The sequence below is a fragment of the Sus scrofa genome, chromosome 9 (genome assembly GCF_000003025.6).
Source record: "Sus scrofa isolate TJ Tabasco breed Duroc chromosome 9, Sscrofa11.1, whole genome shotgun sequence".
Taxonomy (NCBI): domain Eukaryota; kingdom Metazoa; phylum Chordata; class Mammalia; order Artiodactyla; family Suidae; genus Sus; species Sus scrofa.
The window spans coordinates 102,003,992-102,028,467 of NC_010451.4; the positions used below are offsets into that span (position 1 = coordinate 102,003,992).

General features: G+C 40.6%; 1 protein-coding gene across 14 annotated transcripts in view; it reads left to right on the plus strand.

The window, feature by feature from the left end:
* The window catches only part of MAGI2 (membrane associated guanylate kinase, WW and PDZ domain containing 2), a 1,324,507-nt gene that overhangs the window by 1,157,299 nt on the left and 142,732 nt on the right, over positions 1–24,476 (plus strand). For all 14 annotated transcript variants that reach the window (XM_021102528.1, XM_021102530.1, XM_021102529.1 and 11 more), the window contains 3 exons: positions 3,822–3,913; positions 13,681–13,873; positions 22,341–22,601. In XM_021102528.1, coding sequence (XP_020958187.1) covers positions 3,822–3,913; positions 13,681–13,873; positions 22,341–22,601 — 546 coding nt within the window. The remainder of the gene's footprint in view (positions 1–3,821; positions 3,914–13,680; positions 13,874–22,340; positions 22,602–24,476) is intronic.

Here is a 24,476-nt window from a genome sequence, read left to right on the forward strand (position 1 = left end):
GCATTAGTTTGTCCTTTTTGTGATATGTATCACATCTTCTTAATCCATTCATCTGTTGATGGACATTCAGGTTGTTTCCTTGTCTTGGCTGTTGTGAATAGGGCTGCTATGAACATAGGGGTGCATGTATCTTTTTTGCTGAAAGTTTTGTCCAGATAGATGCCCAAAAGTGGAATTGCTGGATCACATGGTAGCTCTATATTTAGTTTCCTGAGGTACCTCCATACTGTTTTCCATAGTAGTTGTACCAATTTACATTCCCAGCAACAGTGGAGGAGGGTACCTTTTTCTCCACACCCTCTCAAGCATTTATTTGTTGACTTGTTAATGATGGCCATTCTGACTGGTGTAAGGTGGTACTTCACTGCAGTTTTGATTTGCATTTCTCTAATAATTAGTTGATATTGAGCATTTTTTCATATGCCTGTTGGCCATTCGTATGTCTTCTTGAGAGAAATGTCTGTTTAGGTCTTCTGCACATTTTTCAGTTGGGTTTTTTTATTGTTGTTGAGTTGCATGGGTTGTTTTTGTATTTTGGAGATTGGGCCCTTGTCTGTTGCATCATTGGCAAAGATACTCTCCCATTCTGTCGGTTGTCTTTTTTTTTTTTTTTTAATGATTTCCTTTGCTGTGCAAAAGTTTTGAGTTTGATTAGGTCCCATTAGTTTATTTGTATCTTTATTGTCATTATTCTAGGAGGTGGATCAAACAAGAGGTTACTGTGATTTATGTCAAAGAACATTCTGCCTATGTTTTCTTCTAGGAGTTTTATAGTGTCTGGCCTTATTTTTAGGACTTTAATCTATTTCAAGCTTATTTTTGTAAACGGTGTTAGATAGTTTTCTACCTTCATTCTTTTACATGTAGAGATAGTTTTCTACTTTCATTCTTTTACATGTAGCTTTCCAGTTTTCCCAGCACCATTTATTGAAGAGGCTATCTTTCTTCCACTTTATGTTCTGTCTTCCTTTGTCATGGATTAGTTGACCATAGGTACTTGGCTTTATATCTGGGCTTTCTATCCTGTTCCATTGGTCTATATTTCTGTTACGATATAATCATTTTCAACGTGTTGTCAGGCCAGAAGAGCAACTAAAGGAGAATGTCAGAAACATCATAGTCTTTCAAGAGAACTAACAAAACAGGGTGGAAAAAGAGTAATGTTTCTACCTTTGCACATATAATTTTACTTATTTGGTAAAGCTAGGCCCAAAAGGGGAGGGGAGAGGAGATTCAAAAGAAAAATTATCTTTGTAAAAGCTGTTATTTTCCTTACATGGTTACAACAACAACAACAACAAAAATGCTGTTGCCTTAAGGCCCTATCATTTAAACTTTTTTTTCCAGTTGACTATTTCCCTAAATATTTCCATACCTTGCAGCCTCTGAGTCTGTGTTCAAAATTAACAAATAAATAAAAAATAAGTTACATCTGTAGGCACATTTCTCTAATGGGTCTCTCTTTGCCTCTCCCTACTTGCTCATAAACCATGAAGCTGGCCATCTCGTTCTGAAAGAATGGAAAGTGAAACATGGTTGGCATATATCACCCTATATTTGAAATCAGAGTAGTCAGAGCAATAGTCAGGAGATCAGAATGTCACCAAAATGCACCCAAAAGATGCATAAAGGGAGGAAGATATATGCCCTGTTCATATCTTCAGAGTTCTTTGGAGTTAAATAAAATTAACCACCAAACATCTATATTTTTTCCTAAATAAAAAGGAGTCCTGAGTTATTCATTAAAGAAAAAGTTTTCCGTTCCCCCCAGGAATCACAACATTTTCTGACACAAAACAACTCCTTTGTACTTTGGCACATCTCAATATTCTGTTACTGGGATTGTTATAATTGCATTGTTTCCTTGGGGGAAAGTTTTACTTAGCAAATAAAATGGATCACAGAGTAAACTCCTCTTAGAGCTCCTCATGCAATATGGATTGGTGCTGAAGTCGCGGGAGGAACAATTTAGCACTTAAACCATATTCAGCAGTGATGCAAAAATGAGAAAATCTACAAGTAGATGAAAGGTTCTGGTTAAACATATACTAGCTCTATCATTTTAAGTGTCAAAGATATGTCATGCTCTCTTTGTGATTTATATGTATACATCATATAACAGATGTAGAGTCCTCTAAGACTGAAGTAATCTAGAGAAGAGATTGCTGTGAGCAGTCATAACTGAGCTTTAGGGGTTTGAACAGTGACTGGGCATTACCTATCATCCTCCCATCTCCCCTCGACTTTCTGCCTCCCTTGGGAGGAGTACAGGCATCTGCCATGATTTTGTAGGGCTACTCCATGTGTCTCCAGATTCCCAAAGGCTTAGCACACCCCAATATGTGGTTTCATGTATGACATTGTAGACCTCCAGATAAACTGAGTCCAAAAGTTACCCAAGACTCATAGAGTGTAGGCAGAGTTTTCATTTTCCTTTTATCACTCAACTCTAATCAGAATTGAATTCTTCTAGGTTGTCTTATCTTCAAAATAGGAATGATTATTCAGTTCCAATGGGATGACTAATGGATGTGGAGATCCAATTGGTTTTTCTTCTTTGAGTTTTATATTCGCCATTGAATGGAAAAGATTTTGGTAATATCAGCATCTGGCTATAAATGTCATGAAAGTCATAGAGTCTTGGATGATAGGTACATATATACATATGTACCTGTGTGCCAGATTCAGTTTTGTTTTGTTTTTTCTTGAGAGCATGAGACACAAACAGCTTATACCTACATTTCAGAACTGAATGACTTGTCTTTCCTATTTCCCCGGAAATGCACAGCCTAAGTTGGAGGGCACCAAGGCAAGCCCTTTATCATTGTGCTTTGTTTAATGTATGGCTTCAGCAGCTGCACTTACTGTAGAGCCTAGAAAAGATTCACTAGGCATCATTTATTGAGTCTCTCTCTCTCATCTGTGACTATTACTGTCTATCCAAATGGCTCAGTCGTAGCTTGCTGTCCCAGGAGGATTCTCTCTCAAATCCCATCCTGGTTTCCAAAATCATCCTATTTAAGCAGGGAGAATTTAACTTAATTCTTGCTTCTGTCAGCTCTGATACTTGGAACTGACATCAAGGCCCGAAGATCACTAAATACTTCTTAAGCAAAGGATGGCCTTAATAAGTATCCCCCAGTGCTGCTCGTCATTGATTGATATCCTAACAGTGGCCTCAATAGTTTGTCCAACCCAGTCATGATTGAGACATTTGCCCCGAGTAAGGTTCACTGGGTCAGGAGCAGGGGTAAGCTTAAATCATAGTCTCCTTAAAAAGCCAAAATATTTCTTATGGTTTTAGTTTATTTATTCTAGGGTTGAAAAAAAAAATGACATCCGGGTAGAATTTCCCAGCTTAAGTGCCTTTCTGTTCTTTCCGCTGACAGCAGAAAAGTATTCCTCTTCTATTTATTTTGGTGTGTTGCCATATGGTCTCTCATACTTCTAAAACAATCCTTCTAGTCAGAGTAATACCCCCAAAGTGACGGCCAATCTTCTTGAGGGCAATCTCAATGCTTTCAGAAAAAGAAAGAATTACAGAGACATCGACTTTTTCACTCAGAAAATTCATGTGCTCTTTCCCCCTGTGGTGATACCCTAGTTAATACCCTTGGCTGATCCCTGTTAATCCAGGGACTACCTGATTTTGGAATGCCTCTTTTTTTGTTACCATTTTTTTCCCTCTGTGCTCTTCACCAACTCTAACAGCACTGCCATTAATCACATCCACAAAATTAACTTATCATTGGTGTGTTCAGTTCCTCAGGGGATGGGGAGGAGGCCGTATTCATTACTCAATGGGATCTCTTTTATGCCAGGTCCAGATTATAAGGAGCTGGATGTTCACCTTCGCAGGATGGAGTCTGGATTCGGCTTCAGGATTCTCGGGGGAGATGAGCCTGGACAGCCTGTGAGTTGAATCCTCTTTATTTCCACCCTTTGGGTTATACTGCATGTGTGTAGCGAGGGGAAACATTCAGTATGATATCTGAAAGGAAATCTTTTAGGATTCACATAAAATTTTTTGAGGTTTGTTTTTTTCCTTGCTCTTTAAGTTTTCAAAACATACCGTTGTTTCCATGCCAACACATCCTTGTAAATCGAGATACATTTCATTAAGAGAGGGACATTGCTCTTTCTTAGAATGGATTGGATTCTTCTTGGATATTTTGATTATTTAATTGTATTGGATCCCTGGTCTCTCTGGGCAGCATCTCACAGATAAACATGCAGTATGACAGAAGATATATGGGAGGAGATGACTTGGAACAGCAGAATTGTGTATGTTTTCAACCCAAACTACAGGAGAGGGAAAACGCAGGGATCAACAGAAGTGACACCAAGTTCAAGGCAGAATCTCAGTCATATCTAAATTTGGGGATCACCGTGAGAGGATGTTCATGAAGTCAGCATCAACTGGCACAATATTAGGAATTTGGGAAGGGCTGTGGAGAAATTTTATAAATTATTATACATCAGGGTTAAAGCATAAAATAACAGTATTAGTTAACATACAGAAAACAAAGTTAGACAATGAGCATGTATTAAAATATCAGTCACAGCATATTCATTGTAAAAGATGTGTCTTAAATAGTATACAGTGTGGCTAAGTTACGTTCATAAAAGGTTTGAATAAATGGCACACCGAACCAACCCAGGTGCCATACCCCAACCTAGTTCAGGCAAGAGACCAATGCTGTAAGCCTCAGTGTTCTCAACTGCAAGATGAAGATAAGACTAGTCTTCTCTCATTGAGTTGCTTTAAGAATTAAAGATGGTTACATAGATAAAGCCCTGGATCACATTAGAGGTTGAGTAAATGTTTACCATCATCATCTCTCTTATTGATAGATTGTCCCAGAAGATAAAACTGGAACCACAGACAGGCAGACATCTTCAGGAGAAAAAAAAAAAAAAATTAACCTATAAGTTCGAGGAATCTGTAAAAATTAAAACTGTCCAAAGTGAAGTAGATTGCCTTAGGGAGAGAATGAGCTCCTTCCTAGGAGAGGTATTCTTGCAGATGAATGAGAAATTGACAGGAACCTGAGAGGCTGCCTCCATCATTTGAGTTAAGTTGGACCAGATGGTTAATGAGGCCCTGACTATGGAAAACTCTGGGAGGCTGAGCTTGGACTCCAAGGGTGAGGGTACAGGTTCTCAGTATGGCCCAAAGGGCTTACTATGGACCACAAAGACACTCTTCTACCAAAGGTACAGAGATTACCTTTTAAGAAAGGCTAGAACACTCTGTGGGCTGAGGCCAAATTCTTTATTTGTAAATCTTTATTACACAGCCGTATGTTTAAAAGACACCAAATGAAAGAATGAAAACAAAACTGTATCCAAATAAAATAAATGACAATTTAAGGTGATCTTCATAACATTTTATGAGATACTGGGCCACTATAAGCTGAAACTTTTGTAGGATATTTCAGGTAAATCTACCAGAATCCATTGCACTTTTACTAACGTAATGCCTCAAACTTAACACTTGAAGGGGTCTTCCCCTATTTATTCCAGAATGCACTGATTAACATGCTTTTTAAAAAACCCTCACCAATCTGGGAGTTTCTTGAAGCAAGGGTCATGTTTTGCTGGTGTTTGTGTCTTCCAAGGCAGCACAGAGCCTGGCACAATAAATATTTGTTAAGTAAAATTGAAGAGAGTCCTCTTCCCCAAGCCAAAACTGTTGAATGAGCTTCTCAGAGCAAAAAAAAAAGTGATCCAGAGTGTACCTATTTTGAGGCCTCTAGTTCTACAGGCTCTGTAGAATTAAGTGGCCTGATTCTAGCAGAGCACACCTAGGAGCCTTACAGCATGCTTTGTTAGCTCCCCAACTACCTGTTGCTGCACACCAGGTAGTTTCACATTTTTACCACCTCCGAGTCCCATCTTCTCTTGAAAAATACCTCTAGCCACGTGGAGCTTGCCTTACTAAATGACAACAGCTGGCTGAAACCAAGCAGTGGTTCCTTTTAGCCTGAGCTTGGTTACAGTTCCTCAAAGTGCCTAATGCCTATGCTATTTATTGTGTTTGCTGCCTTTGAGACTCTCATCCCAGAGGATTTACGTGAAAGAAATTGGAAAGATGAATATTTTGTGCCAAAGGATTCTTCAAGCCAGGACCAGATCGTGGTTTTTATGGTTCCTGAGCACAGAAATAGGATCAGGTCTCTTTTCTTACATATAAATACAAGTAAAAGATTAAGCTTGTAAAATAAATGTAAGGGGAAACACCAAAGTTCCAATCTTCCCATAATGCTGACTTCAGTCCAGTCTTTGAAATATAAAATTCTTACTTTGCCAGACTCCCCTCACTTCCGTAGGCTCATACTTTTCCCACTTTATGAATAATCTAGCAGCACATTCATAGTTGCATATTCTCTTCACGTCCCCCCCTCTTCAGAGGTAGAGGGAATTGTATGATTGAGACATAGGAAGAGTATAGCACCAGCTAGCTCAGGAAAGGAAGTCAGAGTCCTCACTGTGTCACAGTGGGTTAAGGACCCAGCATTACTTCAGCTGTGGCACAGGTCACTGATGTGGCTCGGCTTAGCTTCCTGGCCTGGAAGCTCCCATATGCCCTGTGTGTGGCTGATTTAAAAAAAAGAAAGAAAGAAAGAAAGAAAAAAGAAAGAGAGGAAAAGTCTAGCTGAACTTGGGCCTAACTGAACATAGAAGCAAGAGAATTGTTACCCACATTAAACACATATTGCTCAAAATGAAGCTCAAGTGTGTGAATGCAGCCATGGGCACCACTCAGCCTCAGGATAGCTTTCTGCCAGTCAGCACATAGGTTCCCTGGTTCCCAGCTCTTCTGAACTTTTGGCTTTGCACTGCAGAGTCTATTCTCCCCTCCAGTGGGCAGGCATCCAGTTTTTATGATAAGCCTCTCAGATTACATGTTTTACTGTTTATCCTCATTGTATTTATTTAGATTTATTCTGGTTTATTCTTTCATATGAATGATTTAAGAAACACTCCGGCTGCAAGTTACAATTTTGATGGTTAAACCATAAAGTAGAAGCTGAAATCTCCCTAAAGCATGCAAAACAAGAATATAATGTCTTAAAAACCAGAATGTTGCACCTCCAAAAGACCATGTCAGAAAGAGTGAGTTTACCATAGAGGTCTCCCATTTGCCTTTCCATCCTGCTTCCTTCCACTCTGAGTCCACAGATAATATACAAACAAAATGCTCTAGCCTCATTTAATGACTGATATGCTACAAAAGGAGAGGCACGTGAGGTGACTTGGTCCCCAACCACAGGAGGTCTCCTAAATTACATCAAACAGGTTTCTGCCTCCATGTAGACAAAATGGTATTGACATCTCAGGGTGTACATTAAACACGACAGCACGGCTTTTGGCAAATAATGAAGAGCAGGACCCCAGCTCAGACAAAGCATATGGGCATTTTTCCTGCAAAAGGCAATATTTTTCACAGTTAAATAACAATAGAAATAGAAAGAAATAAAAAAATTGCCACAAAGGAATGAAAATGGGATTTCCAGCTGTGATCTGAAAAGAGACGGGAAGGCATCAAGATGGAAAGGTTTGGAAAACACTGCAGTAAAGAAAGAGCTGTGTGGAGAAAAACCGTTCATAGAAGAAGAGAGGTGTTGATAGACATAGGCCTTGGCACTCGAGTCTGGGGCAAACTTGCGGAGGAGTTTCAAAAGGCAAGAGTCTGAAGTCTGCTTGCCACCTTGTCAGGTTGCCATGAGCTATATTTATTGCAGATCAGATCTGCTGGGGTTAAACTGACATTAGGTAGTGTGGGAAAGAATTATAGGATTTAAAAGGACTGCAAAGGCGATCTTGGCTTTGTTTCTTATTTGTTTTTTTTTCTCTTTCTTCTGTTAGTTTTTTCCCTTGGCTTACTAGGATATCAGCCTCTTGAATTGCTGTGAATGTGAATTGCTGTTATTTCATATTAAATACTTCACTTTGTTCTGTCCCCTCACAGCCTATAAGATAGAGTTGTGGAGGTTTGATTCCTTTGCTTTTTAGAGAATGTAGCTGAAAAGGGATGCTAGTCAGTAGTTTGGGGTAAGAGGTCTTTCTTGATCTGTTTTTTTGCCGCAGAGCTTTCCTTCAGGGCCAAAGTAATAGAGGCAGGATAAAGAACCCCTCTAAAAGCAATGAGAAAACTCATGAGTGGGGCTAAAGGGTCCTCAGAGGTTGAAGGATCCAGTGAGGACAGAGGGAGGCAATGAGTGTTGACTGGCAAGTCTCACTGGCCGTGGTAGCCAGGGGTCAGCAAGACCAGATGGAAAGTAGCCTGATATGTCAGGGAGCCCAGACCATGCACTCGGCAGACCTGGAAAGTGGCCAGTGTGAAGGGGCAGGGACCTCAGCCCAGGTACCAGAGGACAAGTCCCTCCGAGACTTGGAATGTGACCAGTGAGACCATGGATTGTGTGGCCATTGGACCAAGTGAGAATACTCAGAACCTGGCTACTCAAAGTGTGTTAAATCTACAGACCAAAGCACCCAGCACCCCTCCTGGGAGCTTGTTAAACATGCAGAATCTCAGGTTCCACCCCAGGGCTATAGAATCACTCATCACTCTCCACATAATGCAGAATTCTTTTTTCACAAACTCACAGAATGATTCATGCACACCTAAAGTTTGAGAACCACTGACTTAAAGGATCAGATATCCTGAGGCATGTTTTTAAGAGCTTAGGAGAGCATAAGGTGGAAGCCAATGTGAGTTACAATGCAAGAAGGAATCATAGATTATCTAGTCCCTGCAGTGCAATGGCAGATAGGAAATAAACTAATCAAATGTGTCAAGTGTACAAAGCATATTTGAATTAAAGAGGAAACAAAACTTGTAGGTTATTTTTTTTTTTTTGCTCCACCTGAATAGAGGGACACACAGGGCCAGCTTTTGTCACCAGTGAAATACAAGGCACAAAGGTATAAATTGGCCAAAGGCTAAGGAACAACTGCAGCGTGAGAGCCAGAAGCAGTGACTGCATGTGGCCAGCTTCTTCCTGGCAAAGGCAGCAGTTCCTAAAGGAAGGAGCAAGTGTAACGCATGTATGTAGCTCTGGGCAGGCAGCTGTGATACCTCTTCCAGTTCACCATGCTCAGCTCAACTTTGGTTTGTTTCATAACTATAGCAACCTTTTTTGAAACAAGGTAGAAGGTGGATTATACAATGTAATTACACAATAATATATGTGTGTGTGTGTGTGTGTATACATATAATACCATACAAAATTATATTGAATACACTATTTAGAAAAAAATATGTAAGATTTGATAGAACAAACTAAAGTTTGAAGACTAAAGCTTCAAGATGTGTCCAGGGAACTTCAGTCTTTGCTCACATATCAGCTTCTCCATAAGGCCTGCTCCAACCTGCCCAACCACCTTGGCCACATAGCTGACATCCACCTACCCAGCACCCCACCTTGCTCTATGTCTTTTTATTGTACATGCCTGCTGGCTACAACATAATTTTTACTTTTTTTTTTTTTATTTTGATCTTTTTAGGGTCGCAGCTGCAGTATACGGAGGTTCCCAGGCTAGGGGTGGAATCAGACCTGTAGCTGCTGGCCTACACCACAGCCATAGCAACTTGGGATCCGAGCTGAGTCTGTAACCTACACAACAGCTCACAGCAATGCTGAATCTTTAACCCACTGAGCAAGGCCAGGGATTGAACCTGCATCCTCATGGATACTAGTCAGATTCATTTCCACTGAGCCATGATGGGAGCTCCCATAATTTTTACATTTATTACTGTCTGACTACAAGAATGACTCTATAGGACAGGGAGTTTTGTTTATTGTTCACTGATGGATTCCTAGCACCTAGAAGTATCCTTGGACTCAGTGGCTATTTGTTGGATAGATGAATTAATTAGTGAGGGAGAGTACTTCATATCATAGTTACATAATAGAAAAACAAATGTTTTACTGAGACTCTTCTTTTAATGGATGATATTAAACTGGTAACACAGAAGGTAACTTCAGGAGTTTATCTCTGCTGTTTTCCTATAGCAAGAGAGGAAGGAGAATTTTCCTGAGTGAAATGGCACCTTTAATATTTTTGTGGAGGGCCCAATTTCAGCAGTAGCTCTCTCAGTTCTAACCTATTTTTTAGTTCGTTTTCATCAGTTAGAATCAGAACTGTAACTTAAATTTGGTAATTACCCAGCTAAGACGTTCACTAGCGGTTTTTTTTCTCTATAACTAGCTATACACTCTCCCACTGAAGCATATAGGAAATCTAAGGGTTGAGGCATTTTCTTTGGGCTCACCCAGCCAATTGCAGATTTTCATGGGGCAGTGGAGAAATATAAACATTCATTTTAACTGGCTTTTGCACAAAGCACTTACTAAATCTTTGAAGGGCTCCTTAATGGGTTGAGTCTTTTGAAGAAAAGATTGGAACATCTTTAGAAGGAAACTCATAAATTCAGGTTGGCATGACAATAAGGGAAAATGGAGACTATCAGAAGTGTGCCTGACTGCTGGACGATAGCAAATGGGCACAGCCCAGCCAATCCAAGGCAGAAGGTGTGTTTCCTGTGAGAACAATAGTGAATCAGTCATCACAGCACCAATATTCAACATGGAAGCAAACCTACTCCCCACCCCACCCTACCCCCCAGGCACAGGGAAAACACAGCTGTTGTGGTGGAGAATTCATTCCTGAGAATAAAGAGAGTTAGTTATTCAGTGGCCTAAGGCTATAAAGTCCTGGGATGGGGGGGGGGACTCTTCAGACCACAATTTTGCATATACCTGAGAAGGCCTGGTCACTCTGTTGATGAGCCACACTGAGCAGCATGAGCAAGTAAGAAGGAATTGTCTGCTGCCAGACGTGAAGACATGCAAGGCTGCAGGTCACTGTGGAGCAGCTCTGCAGCTTAGCTAGAATCCACAGATCTGAGATTTGAAAGTAATTAGTGACTGAAAGAAATCAATCTGTGAGCAAGGGATCATTTTATAAAGGCTTACAATCCAACCTAGACTATTATCAGACTAATGGTATGCCGAGGCCAGCTCAGCAGGTGAGGGCTGAAGAATGGGTGCTGTGAAACTTAAGGAAAAGGTTAAGATAAAACAAGATACAGAGGCATTTATCTTAATTAAAGGTGGGAACCAGAGGACTCAAGATCTCAGGGACCAAGAGCGCGGCCTCAAGAAACCACACTGCTTTTATTGTGCTTTTTAGGATTACATCAAGTGAGGAGGGGGCTATAGGTGCAGAATATAGGAGGTTTTTTTATTATTTTAAAAGACACATAGCTGGTAGCTGGTTAAGCTTTTATTCTGACCTTTAGTCATTTAATAATCATTAGCATTGAGGAAGCTTGGTGTCAACTATCCATGCATAGCATCTAGAGAATCACCACTGTGCTTCTGCAGACAGCGTGCCTATCTGCAGCAACCCGGTGTGCCTAGGTTTGCAACTCAGTTCTCCTTGCTAATGCATATCCTGCTAAGAACCCCTCATAAACCCCTTGGAGCCATGAGGCTCATCTTCCTCTTATTCTTTAGAGGACAAATCATGCTGTGCAAACAGAGTGCCTATCTGCACAGGTCCTGGATGCCTAGACCAACACATTATGTCTCCATTCAGCTGACCATATGAATAACTTAGGCCTTTAGGTCTTTGTTCTTAAGCTTAAGTCATTTACAGCACTGTGACTGTTTTTCAAGCGGGAAGATGGGGTAAACAAAGCAGGACAAGATGGAGTTTTCAGCATAGAAAATAGAAGCAAAGAGGCTAAGAAAATATTGCAGAAACATGTCTCCCGACAATGGTAACCACTGCCTTGAGATGCTGTGGCAAAAAAAAAAAAAAAAAAAAAAAAAAAAGCTATTCTTTTGAACTCTGTTGTCTATGAGTTGAAAAAATTGTTTATAGATTAAACAGCAAAAATAAAATATGTAATGCTATTGTCTTTCCTCCAAGAAAGGAAAAATGCCTAATTGGACACTAATTGAGTGTTTCTAATGGGAAGTGGGAAACCTTGCTTTATGCCTTTCATCACAGTCCTTGGTTCAAGGACTTATTATACCTGATGTGTTCCTCCATGTTTCCTGGTATAGTAACCACCTAAACAGCAGAAGTATTGCAGAGGACAGGCAGAACTAGGGACATCCTTTGTGTGGAGGACATGCTCTAAGAAAGTATTCAAAGGAATGGAGCGAAAATTTGGATATTTGACTGAGTTTTTTAAGTAGGTCAACTGACCAGGAAAGCCAACCATGAGTTTTGCCTTATTTTGTTTTTCTCTTTACTGCCAGCTTTTCAAAGCAAAATCAAAAATCAAAAACCCTTTGAACCTTTCTCGGAACTTAATAATATACAGCAGCTGGTTTCCCCCTGACATTTTTGGAGCACCACCTCTGTGCCCTGAGCTGAGTTAATGCTTCCCATGCATCATTTCCTTCATTTCTCCCAACAATTCCATAAAGCAGGTCCTATTATTTTATTTCCCCGTTTTGCAGGTGAAGAGATTGAGGCTCACAGAGGTTAAAAAGCCTTGCCCAAGCCAAACACAAATACAGAAGTGGAGTGTGGATTCCGTTCTCAGTGTTTTGTTTGTTTGTTTGTTTTCAGTTCAGAGCGCATATACCATGGCCAATAGCATCAGATTATTTGGGGTTAAAGGTGATAATTTAGCACACTTAACAAGTGTCCCCCAAACTTTATGGCCATGTTTTGAACTTCAGCAGCGAGTTCAGAACATTTATTTCTCTAAGAAGGGTAGCAACTTGGAAAAGTTAGAAGGGCATCCTATCAGCCTCTCATTTTTCTTACTTAATTTTTATTAAAGTATAGTTGATTTACAATGTTGTGCCAATTTCTGTTATACAGCAAAGTGACTCAGTTATATATATGTTTATATCCTCTTTTATATTCTTTTCCTTCATGGTCTATATTCCAGGAGATTGGATATGATTCCCTGTGCTATCCAGTAGGACCTTGTTGTTGATCCATTCTAAATGTGGTAGTTTGCATCTACTAACCCCAAACTCCCCATCCATCCCACTCCCTCCTCCTTCCCCCTTGGCAACCACAAGTCTGTTCTCTATGTCTGTTAGTCTGTCTCTGTTTTATAAATAGGTTCATTTGTGCCATATTTGAGATTCTACATATAAATGATATCATATGGTATTTGCTCTTTCTCTTTCTTTCTTTTTTTTTTTTTTTTTTTGCCTTTTCTAGGGCTACTCCTGCGGCACATGGAGATTCCCAGGCTAGGGGTCTAATCGGAGCTGTAGCCACCGGCCTACACCACAGCCACAGCAACACAGAATCTGAGCTTCATTTGTGACCTATACCAGAGCTCACGGCAACGCCAGATCCTTAACCCACTGAGCGAGGCCAGGGATCGAACCTGCAATCTCATGGTTCCTAGTCGGATTCGTTAACCACTGAGCCACGACGGGAACTCCTGTTCTTTTTCTTTTTGACTTACTTCACTTAGCATGGTAATCTCTAGTTGCATCCATGTTGCTGCAAATCCAGCCTCTCATTTTTCAGTTTTCAGTACATGCTCAAATTTGGGGCAGAGGATAGAGTGAGAGAATAAATCTTCCACTGAGTTACTAGATAGATAGACAGACAGACAGATAGACAGACAGGAAAAATAAGGTTTGAAACATAAATGTCCTTTCCTTCTCACCGCTTCTCTAGATTTTGATTGGCGCCGTCATCGCCATGGGCTCGGCTGACAGAGACGGCCGCCTACACCCAGGAGACGAGCTCGTCTATGTGGATGGGATTCCAGTGGCTGGCAAGACCCACCGCTATGTCATTGACCTTATGCACCATGCAGCCCGGAACGGGCAGGTCAACCTCACTGTGAGAAGAAAGGTGCTATGTGGAGGTACGTAACTCAAACCAGCAGTAAGTCGGGGTTTAGGTGGGGAGATGCTTTTCTGAGTCATGGTCCGGACACTTGAGATAACATTTTAAATCAGTTTCTATATTATATGAAGGGAAAAACCAACCTAGATATTCTACATGTAGCTATGATTTTGAAAGCCTTGCCCAGGTCCAACACAAATAAAGAAGTGAAGTGTAGATTCTGTTCTCGGTGTTTTGTTCTGGTTTTTTCAATTCAGAGCCCATATACCGTGGCCAGAACATCAGGTTTTCACCCCAGTAGTGCATTTCCAAGCAGTCTTTGGGGCTGACATTTTCTATAGAGTCATGAAAAATTTCTAGGAAAGCCCGGGGGTAATTTAAGATGTGTATGCTCTTTGCTTTTTAGTAGATGCTAGTTATAAGAACATTATAGTACTGAAATATAAAGCTTTTGAAAATGTTCCTTATTGTGTTTACAAACCAAGAACCGCAGCATTCTGATACCATAATAAGGCAACTAGGAAAGAAAATTAGCTTCCTTTATAGAGCCTGATAAAAGGTAACAATAAAACGATTACCTGATTTAGAAAAATATAGCTGTACGTCACTCTGAGAAAACACAATTCATATAACTCCAAAGTTATGAAACAGATAAAGTAGAAGTAATTATTCCCTTTATAACCATTTTCTCAGTTTCATAAAAGAACCCACCAAGACATTTAAAAGTCATTCCTCAGAGTCATGATATGATTCAATTTATATCGCTTCATCTTAATCCCCTCAAAAGATTTATATTTGTAAGGAATACATCTGTTACAAGCACCACACTTTTTTATGATCTGAGCTCTCAGTAACATTTGGAATAGAGTCCCAAACTGCCTGTGTTTTGCCCTGTGAATTACAGGCATGGCAGTGCCAAAGATATCCTGTTGTCCCCTACCCTAGTGGCCTGCTGACCTCTCTGCTTAGCCCCTGACTGCTTCTCTTACAGACTGATCAAGCTGGAGTTAGGAGGGACCTTAGAAAGAGCAACATCAACTCTCATGTTATAGATGAGGAAACGGAGACCCAGAGGGTCAGGAGCTCGCCCAGTGGTCTGCAGAGAGTCAGTGACCATGCACAAACTCTTAACTCCCCAGCCACTGCTTCTTTCTGTATGTCATTTTGAGCACCCCCTCCGCATCTCTACCACTGATCCCATGTCCAATGAATTCAAAGATATTAGAACAACTTTAGCAAATGTCACTCCCTAACATAAGGAGTCTTACATATGTGTTATTATCATAACACATTTGAGTCCATAAAAGGGCCACCAGCTAATCACAGGCTATGAATGCCTCAAGAGAATAAGGTTTATTAGCTAAACTAAATATCCTTTTCTATTTGAGTCTTCTAGAAAATAGACTTTGAGCAAGGGCAGTCATTTAAAAGGGCAAGTCAGAAGGATTGTCAGCCCTCACCAGTAGAGACCGATGTGTACCTTGTATCCTATGGAGCTTTTGCTAAGAAGTGCCATTCATCTTCAGAAATTCATGGCAGACCACTTGACCCAGTGAAGTAAAACACCTTGAATTATGCCTTATCCTTGGGTGAGATGCCAGGAGGAAGACAGTGTTTGCTTGGTTAACATTTAACTGTCTCTCTCTCCCTCCAGAGTGATTTTTAATAAAAAGTTTGCCATGCTATATATTCTGTAACCCAAAGATAAATTAAAAAGATACCTGATTTACAAGGAAATACACTACAAAGTGCAAAACCAATGCACCAACATAATTTCATGCTCCCCTTGCCACCAGCTGATTATTGCAAATTAAATTTTGTTCTAATCAACCCAAGCTATTGGAGTGTACGCCAATTGCTGCAAAAAAATGTGTTCTTGCAATTCGTGGATCATGTGACTTCCGTGAAGATGCTCTTTGCTGCAGTTCTCACCAACTTTACTCATTTAGGCTTTCAAGTGCATTTCAAGTACATTTAATTTTTGAAAATGTTCTGCTGCAGACTGCTCATTCACACCAAGAGAATTTCCAAGTTAGTTCAGCCCACTCTTCCTTGAAGGCTTCATGAGTATTGAAAACGATTAAGTTCAGCAAAGGATACTTTGATAGTATAAGTCAATGCCTAGAAATAGGATGGAACAGATTTTAAAAACGAGCACAGGAAGACAGCTTTTCTTCATAGCTGCCATTTCTCCAACAGTGAGAAGAGATAGCTACAAATGGATATGACAGTGGAGATGCCATTTTAAGGGTTCTTATCATCATTATTCCGCTTTCCTAAGCAAAGTGAGAGGTGCAAGCCAGGCTCATGATGAGATAGTTCAAAGCCAAGGGGGAATGAGCAGTCAGATTGTGAAGAGACAGAAGACGAGCAGTGTCACCACCTTCTTGCACAGAGGAGCAGTATAGTAGAGAAAGGACTGGAAAGAAGGGAGGTCATAGAGATTATACTCTTCAGCCTTATGCTTGTCTCAACTTCTGCTAATGTCCTGTCTCACCTCAGAGACACTGAGCACTGGTTTTCTTATTGATGCTTTAAAAAAAAATTATAAGAGATACAGATACAGACTGATTAGCTCCATTGGGCAAAAATTAAAATAGCACAAAAACCTGCTCCAAATGTTAACATAAAAAAATGTGTACACACTAAGGATAGAAGGCAGATTTTCAATTAGGCAGTGGCAAGCTAGATCCTCAAAAGTGTGAAATTGTGGAACGAAGGATGAAAACATCCAGTAATGTATCCAGTTGTGTTTACCAGATACTTTTAGAACATATCTTGCACCTTAAACTAGTTTTGAGAGAAGCATTATCCATGCCACCAGCTCTGATATTTAGTTGTTTTTCCCCCCAAGGATAGTAGAAGAGTGGCTTTAATTGTGACACTGAAAGTATAAATATTTATATGTTTAGTAGCTCAGCTTTGAGACGTTCAGCATAGTGACACATTATTTTGAATACATACTCTTCAACTGAGAGAAGAATGTCTCAGGAATTTCCTAAAGTGTAAATCTAGAATTGATGTGAAAGGAAGTTTTATAACTTAATCAAAACATGTTAGAGTCCATCTTAAAGCCATCAGCATATTTCTTTCTAACACCTAAGGGAAAGTCTAATTCAAGAATTAGATGCTGATGGAGTTCCCTGGTGGCCTAGCAGTTAAGGATTCGGCACTGTCACTGCTGTGGCTTGGGTTTGATCCCTGTCCTGGGAACTTCTGCATGCCACAGGCACAGACAAAAAAGTGAATAAAATTTTTTTTTAAAAAAAGAAAGATTTAGATGCTGAGAAAGGGAGTTTTCTTGGCAGCTGGGTGAAAAATTTAGCCAGTGTTTAAGGTGCTAGTAAAATTCCCTGTTTCTGGTTTCTATACTTCTGGTCAGTTCTAAATGCAATCCCTTGTTCTTTGTCTGCGAGCATGTCACCATTTAAATAAGTTATCTGCTTTGATGAGCATAAAACAGGAGTGCACAAACTCAAATGCCTGCAGTCGGGTGAGCCCCTAACATGGGCAGGGCCCCAGCTTGCCAGGCACTGTGAGGGTGCACTATGCCTTTACATGCTCCAGCATGCATGTCCAAGCTCTCCCACACACATACCCTGTTGCCTCTGCCGTGCTTCAAGATAAAACTTGCACATCTGTTTCTCCCTTCTGGGAGATAGTCCTGAGAAGAGGTCGAGGCACGCCCTGGAAGCAGGCAAGGTCTGTTTGGTTACAGCATCCTAGAATCCTGGTACCCAGTGTATGATGTGCAAAAGAAACCAAGGCTTGGGCTGGAACAAGTCCCTTTAGCCCTGCATGCTCCTCACTCTGTGGGGAAATGAGTACATCAGGAATTTGCAAGAGATGCTAGGAAGTAGTTGGGGCTGTGGCGACTTGCAAACTATATACCCAGTCAAGGGAGCCGAATTGTCCAAACTCTAGTTGATTATTACCAAATATTTCAAGAGAAACTGGAAATCCAACTTCTGTAAAATCTCCATATTTAAAAACAATGGCAATTAATTTTAAGAATTATTAAACACAATCTTGGTCAGCACTGTGCAGGGATAATAAATAGGTCTGCAGACCAGGAGCAGCTCTCTGCCAGCAGTTGACTATTCTAGTCAAAACCCTCTCACCTGGAAGAGAGGATCAATGACTCCCACCTCCCCAACAGAGACCCTCTCCCAGTCAGCACAGTAATGAATTCCAGTATGACTGGTAAGGGCATAACAGAATCTTAACCTAAAAATTAATTATTTGGCTTGAGTAGATATTAAGTAACCCATATTCTGTACACCCATTTGCATGTGAGCCAAAGGATGAGTTGAGGATGCTGGGAGTTAGTGAGTTTTTAAAAAAAGGGAGGGGAGCAGTTCCCATTGTGGATCAGCATGTTAAGAACCTGACTAGTGACTCTGAAGATGTGGCTTCAATCCCTGGCCTCACTCAGTGGATGAAGGATCCGTTGCTGCCAAAAGCTACAGCGTATGTCGCATATGCAGCCCAGATCCAGTATTGCTGTGCTCGTGGTGTAGACCAGGAGCTGCACCTCCGATTCAACCCCTAGCTTGCAAACTTCCATATGCCACAGGTGTGGCTGTAAAAAGAAAAAAAGAAAGAAAGAAAGGGAAATGGACATGGTCTCTTGCCACTTTCCTGCATTTTACTGTATTATTCTAAAGCAATGTTGTTCATGCCCCATTCCAGGAAGGGCTGTTGGAGAGAAGACAGTCTCATTTGGGTCTCAAGCCAGTCAAGTAGAAAAATGACATGGAGTCACTTCTACCCCTCAAAGTCAATCATTGGAAGTCTTCTTAACTCCCTGGTTTTAAATGTGCTCACAATGTCAAAGATAAAGAACTTTGTCCTAGAGGTTGAAAGCGATATCCAGAAGCAATGGAAAAGTATTCTCTTAATGTTTTTGTCTCTTTCACTCACCCAGGGACCACTCACATTGACTTAGGCAATGATTTTCTTTCTTTCTTCCCTCTAGAACCTGTGGCATAGCCACTCCGAGCCATTTACTGCAAAGACAGATAATTTTTCTTTGTGGCTGCTTGACTGACAACCGAGGCTCTCAACCCCCTAAAATAGGACAGCCAGAAAATGAGATCTCTCTTGTCACTGCCTATGACATTTAGTTACTGATTTGGTCCAATAACTCGGGGAGATTTTCAATTTAATGTTGCAGCATAATAATTGTTTGTTTTTCTTCTTCCTGACTATCTCTAATCACTTTATTTCCAACTTGTGCAAGGACTGATAAAGGACATATGCATCACCAAGACAATAACAGCTTGTCTTTTGATGATGTTTTCTAGTGGAGAGAGTTCATTTTACAGGCGGTTTGAAATTCTGGTAGAAAAGAGGGAAAAGCTTTGACACTGACATTTTGTTCTTTTATCACCTCAGTGCGGTTCTTACAGATAAAAAATATCCATTTGTTTTCTCTTATTAAAACCTGATTAATTAAATATTACAGAAAAATTCAAATGTATCAAATGATAATAAGCAGCATCTTGGGTCTTATTCATTCTGCAGTTATAGAAAAGAAATGAAGACCATTTTAAAATCTGAGTATATGGGAGTTCCCATTGTGGCTCAGGGGTTAATGAACCCGACTAGCACGCATGAGGACACGGGTTCAATCCCTGGCCTTGCTCAGTGGGTTAAGGATCTAGCATTGCCGTGATCTGTGGTGTAGGTCCCAGATGAGGCTCAGATTCTGTGTTGCTGTGGCTGTGGCTATAGCTCAGATTTAACCCCTAGCCTGGGAACCTCCATATGCCATGGGTGTGGCCCTAAAAAGCAAAAAAAAAAGAGTTCTAAGTTTATGAGTAAATGCTGCTCTATTTGCTTTAGGTATTAGTGTAACAAAACATCTTTTGAACAGTGTTCTATCTGAGTTTTGAACTTTGATTTTTGAAATGAAACGATTTTTCATCTCAGAATGGAATTGTAGCTTAAATTAAGAGCCTTCGTTGGAACTTTGGCTAGTTGTTTTCAGCTTGCCGTGTAAGACACCTCCCAATGTTCTAAATAGGAGACCAGATCTAAAGACCCAAAAAGGAGTCATTAATTCTCATTGTTTTCTATCTTTTCATTCCTCTGTTCCACAAACATCTTTTGGATACATTAATCAGATTGTTCTTTACAGAGAACTACCATATGACCTAACAGTCCCACTCTAGGGCACACATCCAAACAAATTTTCCTTAAAAAAGACACATGCACCCGCATGTTCATTGTAGCACTATTCACAAGAGCCAAGACATGGAAGCAACCCAAATGCCCATCGACAGACAATTGGATTAGGAAGATGTGGTACATATATACAATGGAATACTACTCAGCCATAAGAAGAACAAAATAATGCCATTCGCAGCAACATGGATGGAACTAGAGACTCTCATACTGAGTAAAGTCAGTCAGAAAGAGAAAGACAAATACCATATGATATCACTTATATCTGGAATCTAATATAGGGCACAAATCAACCTTTCCACAGAAAAGAAAATCATGGACTTGGAGAATACACTTGTGGTTGCCAAGAGGAAGGGGGAGGGAGTGGGGTGGATTGGGAACTTGGGGTTAATAGATGCAAACTCTTGCCTTTGGAATGAGATCCTGCTGTGTAGCACTAGGAACTATGTCTGGTCATTTATGATGGAACATGATAAAGTGAGAAAATAGAATGTATGCATGTATGTGTAACTGGGTGACCATGCTGTACAGCAGAAAAAAAAAAAAAACTGTATTGGGGAAATAACAATTTTTTAAAAATCAGAAATATAAGATGAAGATGAAATAGTCCTATTTCTAATTATAGTATTCTACATGCCTGCTTCAGTTTTTCTCATCAGCATACCAAAACCGAGGTATTAAATTAAAAAGACAAAATTCTTTCTTTGATGATAGATCTACTTTCATTTTAGAAACTAGCTTCTCTTGGCTGCCAACTTTCTGTCATTTCTCCCTATAAATATACTTGGTTTCTCATGGAAGTATTGGCTTGATTTATCTGGTTGATAATAAAATATATTTTGCTATAATGCAGAATGTAAATGATTAGGCCTCAAACACCTCCCTTAGAGATTAAAAATTCATCATTCCTTATCACTTACATGTGGGATATAAAAAGTGTATTGGAGTTCCCATTGTGGCTCAGCTGTAATGAATCCAGCTAGTATTCATGAGGACGTGGGTTCAATCCCAGGCTTCACTCTGTGGGTTAAGGATCTAACATTGCTGTGAACCATGGTATAGGTCACAGACATAGTTTGGATGCAGCTCTCTTGTGGCTGTGGCATAGGTCAGCAGCTAAACCCTCTGATTCCACCCCTAGCCTGGGAACTTCCATATACCACAGGTATGGCATTAAAAAGACAAAAATATATATATTTTTGTAATAATAATAAAAAGTAGTACAAACGAACTTATTTACAAAACAGAAGCAGACTCACAGACTTAGAGGACAAACTTAGGGTTACCACAGGGGTAGGGAGGGCCAAGGGATAAACTGGGAATATAGGATTAATAGATGCCCGCTAACATATATAAATAGATGACCAACAAGGATTCACTGCATAGCACAGGGAACTATATTCATTATCTTGTAATGAGCTAGAATGGAAAAGAATCAAGGAAGAAAGTGTATAGATACATACGTGTGTGTGTATAACCGAATCACTTTGCTCTACACCTGAAACTAACACAATATTATAAATCAAAGTTATACTTCCAATCAAATTATACTGTGCTTCAAGTATAAAAATTTATCAGTTCTCAGCCTGATATCATTGTTCAATTTGATCTTAGAGTGAGCAAAGTAGGAAGCGTGTTACCCACCTACACAAAGTGAATTAACATTTCTAGGCTAACAGCATATCACAAAATTAAATAAAACCATTGCTTTTTAGTAAAATTATGGAGGGTTATCTTACATGGACCTCCCCTGGGCTGTTAGCCCCAACTGTAACCCCTATACAGCAGCATTTCTCATGATGTGGAACCCTCATCCAGATTCCTGTGCCCAATTGTTCCTAGATCTACTAAAAAAACCACTCCTTGGGTAGTCTCTGAAGATAAAGTTTTTTACAAGTTCTTTAAATTTTATGTATAGTATAGTTTAAGATTCTACCTACCTGTTTTACAATATTCCTCCTTTATTGTTATGAAACTAAGCTTGTTATTTAAAATTTGGCATTGTCTTGGGGGGGGGGGAGTAGTCCTACCAAGAAGTTATAAACAAGTAGCAGCACTAAGGGAGTTGATGAGGGGTTTGACCTGTGTGTGCCATGTAGGGTGGGACGGGCCAAGACCCAGAGGGCTCCATAGCCAGGTTTGTAGCCTTTCAAATGCTCTTCACATAGGGAGATGGGAATAGAAGCCAGTCCACCAGTCCTGTAACAATGCAGGTGTCCAGAGCAGATTCCAGTACAAGGAGCTGCTTGTTCATCAGGACTCTAGCTAAGTAACTGGGTGTACAATATACTTTCCAGGGGAGCCCTGCCCAGAGAATGGGAGGAGTCCAGGCTCCGTGTCTACCCACCACAGCTCTCCTCGCAGTGACTACGCAGCCTACACCAACACCTACACCAACAGCAACCACGCTGCCCCCAGCAGCAATGCCTCTCCCCCTGAAGGCTTCGCCTCCCACAGCCTGCAGACCAGTGATGTGATCATTCACCGCAAAGAGAACGAGGGCTTCGGCTTTGTCATCATCAGCTCCCTGAACAGGCCTGAGTCTGGATCCACCATAAGTAAGTGACCGCTTTGCCTGCGTCTGAATAAGAGGTCTTGTTCTTCTTGTTCTGGGGGTGAGGATCCAGGACGAGTAGATCAGAGGGCTACTGTAGTCATCAATGTGGAGCCTGGGAGTCACAGGCTATGGCCGCAAATAAGATATCCTTAACACGTGACTGACCTTCAGCTCAGGAAGACCACAGCTAATGTCCCCCCAACACCACAACCCCATAAAAACTCTCCATTCATTTTACATTGGGAAGAAAATAAAGCAGAGTGATGTGGGGGTCTTGATGTAAGGGGAGGGGTGCTCCTATTCCATAGAACAAAACAGAGAAGCAAAGGATCGGGGCGGGGGGTGGGGTGGGAGAAGCAGTCCAGGCAGAAGCCTTGAGGTGGAAAGATGCTCAGCATCCACGAAATATACAGAAAAACGTATGATCTCGTGTATACATGGACTCTCAAAAACAAGGCAAATGAACAAATATCACAAAACAGAAATAGACTCATAGGTACAGAGAACAGATGCGGCTGCCAGAGGGGGAGGGGGAGATAGGTGAAGAGGATCAAGAGGTTCATCCTTCCAGTTAACAAATAAGTCAGTCCCAGGGATGTAACCTACAGCACAGGGAATATAATCATTAAGTCGTAACTTTGTATGGTACATAATCTATGAAAATATCAAATCACTGTTGTGTGCCTGAAACGAATAGATACTAAGTCAGCTCTACTTCCACTGAATATATATGTGACAGAAGCCCAGTGCGGCTGAGGTCTAGTGAATGATGTGAGACGAACCATAGAACTAGGTGGGGGCCACTCTCTGCAGAACTTCACACAGGCTTGGGAGGGAGCCTGGAGTAGAGTCTCAATCCATAGGGACCATTGGGGGTTTAAGAAATCTGACTCATATTTTTAAAAGATGAGTGCAGCTGCTTGTGGAAAATGACATCGGAGGGAAGGGAGTAGAAGCATGAGACACAGTTAGGAGGCATTTAAAACAGTCCTGTGAATTCACAGTCCTGTGAATTTAAAACAGCAGTGATCATTTTGTAACATGTAAAAATATTGAATCACTATACCGTGCACCTGGACCTGCAATAGTGTTGTAGGTCAATTATACTTCAATGAAAAATAAATAAATAGAATAGAATTTTAAACAAGTAAATAAACAATAGAATAGCCCAAAGGGTCCAGAGACCTCGTTGCATTCCTTCAGGGTAGACGAGGTAGGTGGGGGAGCAGTAGCTTTTACGTTCTGCGGTTTCTCCAAATTGAAGGTTCCAAGAGTCTGCACAACAAGTGACAGAGGTCATGTTTCTCTTCCAATCAGTCATCTTTGCAGATTCTCAGTTTCCTCAGCGGTTTTCATTTCAGCAGCACTATTCCAGAAACCACTCAGTAGCCAGCAAGCAGTAGGGCAGAAGAAGTGATAGGCAAACTTGTTCATTTTTCATGTTGAAGTGATTTAGCCCAGAATATAGTGGATAGAAACACCAGAATAGAGGGCAGTAAGAGAGAAAAAAAAAAAAAAATCATTGAATCATGTTGTGGTCCTAAAATTCTTATACATTGATGTTGTTCCCAGCACATGGTTGGGGGGGGGGTGTTGGGGGACTGCCAAACAATACTTAAGAAATCAAATTGTTGAGAATGAATAAGAACTTTCTGTGATAAGGTTAGTCTTAGCAAAGCACCACCAGAACTAAATGGAGAAAATTGCTCTGTTTAGCTTTAGCTTTGACAAGTTCAAGAGTGAAAACTATAGAAGGGTTAAACCTCGGGGAATATGTGCAGAAGCTAAATTACATACATCTGAAAGTACAATTTCATTTCTCCTTTTCTTCGTGATAAGCTGAAGAAATAAATCCAGTCTTTAAGCAGAGGGTAAA